This window comes from Miscanthus floridulus, chromosome 18 (genome assembly GCF_019320115.1).
Source record: "Miscanthus floridulus cultivar M001 chromosome 18, ASM1932011v1, whole genome shotgun sequence".
Taxonomy (NCBI): Eukaryota; Viridiplantae; Streptophyta; class Magnoliopsida; order Poales; family Poaceae; genus Miscanthus; species Miscanthus floridulus.
This window is the reverse complement of record NC_089597.1, coordinates 134781436-134783141: the sequence shown is the minus strand read 5'-3', so window position 1 is coordinate 134783141 and position 1706 is coordinate 134781436. Positions and strand designations below refer to the sequence as shown.

Below are 1706 nucleotides of genomic sequence, written 5' to 3'. Positions count from 1 at the left end.
TCAATGCAGGCACGGGCGCCGAGGCGCGCGGGCCTAGCCATGGCCGTTAGGGCACGCGGGGGCGAGCACGGCCGCCAGAGCGCATAGGCCGACCGCGGCTGCCGGGGCACGCCAGCGCAGGCGTGCGCGCAGGCCGCCATGGCACACCCCGAACAGAGGTAGAAGAAGCGGGCTATGCACAGAGTGGCCGAACAGAGGAAAAAGAAAATAGGATGGGTACGGCACGGTGAAAAAATAAAAAAAAGATAAGGGTATCATAGTCTTTCAATCTCCTTTCTCTCATGTAAGGAGCTGATTTGGGAAACGGAGTACCAAAACGGCTCCAGCTTCATCTAAAGAGCTGTTCTTGGAGCCGAAGAAAAAAAAATAGCTTGAAGTGAAGTTGTGCCAATCGGGACTTATTGTATCGGTAATATACTTACGTGGCCACTGTATGCATGCTGATATATATTGATCATCTAGTTGATGGAACTCTGGTTGCCGCAGTCCAAGTTGTCGCCGTAGCTGACCCCAAGCAAGTCGCAGTAGCGTTTGTAGAACCCGATCCGGCTGGCGACGCGGCTATCACCGGCGCCGTGGCCGCACTCGAGGCCGCCGTTGATGATGTTGGTGACGACGCCATAACCCGGCAGCCTGCCGGCGGCGGTGTCAGCTCCGGAGGGCGTCCACTTCCCCGTCATGACGGCGTGGCACGACGGCTTGGGCGACTGCGGCGTCATCCAGAACCAGACGGCGGTCTTGAAGGAGAGGACGGGATCGGTGGCGACCAGGTCCGGGTTGGCGAGGATCCGGGCGCCGATGGCATGGCCGGCTTGTCCGTAGTTGTAGTTGTAGGAGATCTGGATGGGTCCGCGGCCGTAGTACTTCTTCCCGGCGGCGCACGGCCACTGCGTGCTGGGCCCGCAGAAGTCCGCCGCCCCTGCCGCGGCGCCCTGCTCTTCCTTGAAGCAGTAGCCCCAGGCGTAGGGGCCGTCGGGCGCCGTCGCCCACCCGCCCGTCGTCTCGTGCGACGTCTGCGCCAGGAACGCCGCAAGCTCGCGTTTTCGGGTGTGGGCGCTGCCTGTGGTGCCGAAGCCCGGGAACGCTTTCGCCGCCGCGAGGAAGTCCGCGTAGGTGTAGAAGCCGTTGGCAGGGCACGCCGCGTCGTTGCGGTGGAGGAGCATCTGGTTGAACAGGGACTCGGAGATGATGGATGCCGCGCCGCCGCGGCCGCCGCTCGGGGGGTTAGGGGTTGGACGGGGACGCGGAGTGGGAGTGGGAGTGGGAGCGGGAGTGGGAAGGGGAGGGGACGTCGGGGTGCCGCCGCAGCTGCCGCTGCACTGGCCCTGGCAGCCGTCGCCGCAGTAGTCGGAGGTGGAGCCGCACCAGCCCCACTGGCTGCAGCAGAGGCAGCTGGGGCAGAGCGCGCCGCCAGCCTGCGAACCGCACTGCTCGGCGCGCGCGGACATGGCGAAGAAGGCAGCAGTGGCCACCACCGCCAGTGCTCTCGTCATCGTGAGAAGCTAGCAATGTAGCTCACTCGATCGATCTGTATCTGTTGGTGTGTGAAGGAAGCGGTGGGCAAGCATGTCTTTATATAGGTATCATGGCGCAGTATGTGCATATGGTGGATGGATCCCTATCGGCAAGCTTCATCTGTCACATACAGAATCCACTCTTGGAACCAACATACGTATAGGACAAGCTTGCCCACCTCTAATAGATCG

At 62.3% G+C, this 1706-nt stretch overlaps 1 protein-coding gene across 1 annotated transcript; it reads right to left on the bottom strand.

Moving 5' to 3' along the window:
* Positions 1-458: 458 nt before the first annotated feature.
* Positions 459-1505, bottom strand: LOC136523148 (chitinase 1-like). Its single transcript, XM_066516928.1, has one exon. The coding sequence runs from the start codon at positions 1491-1493 to the stop codon at positions 459-461; it is 1035 nt and encodes a 344-aa protein (XP_066373025.1). The 5' UTR covers positions 1494-1505.
* Positions 1506-1706: the final 201 nt, after the last annotated feature.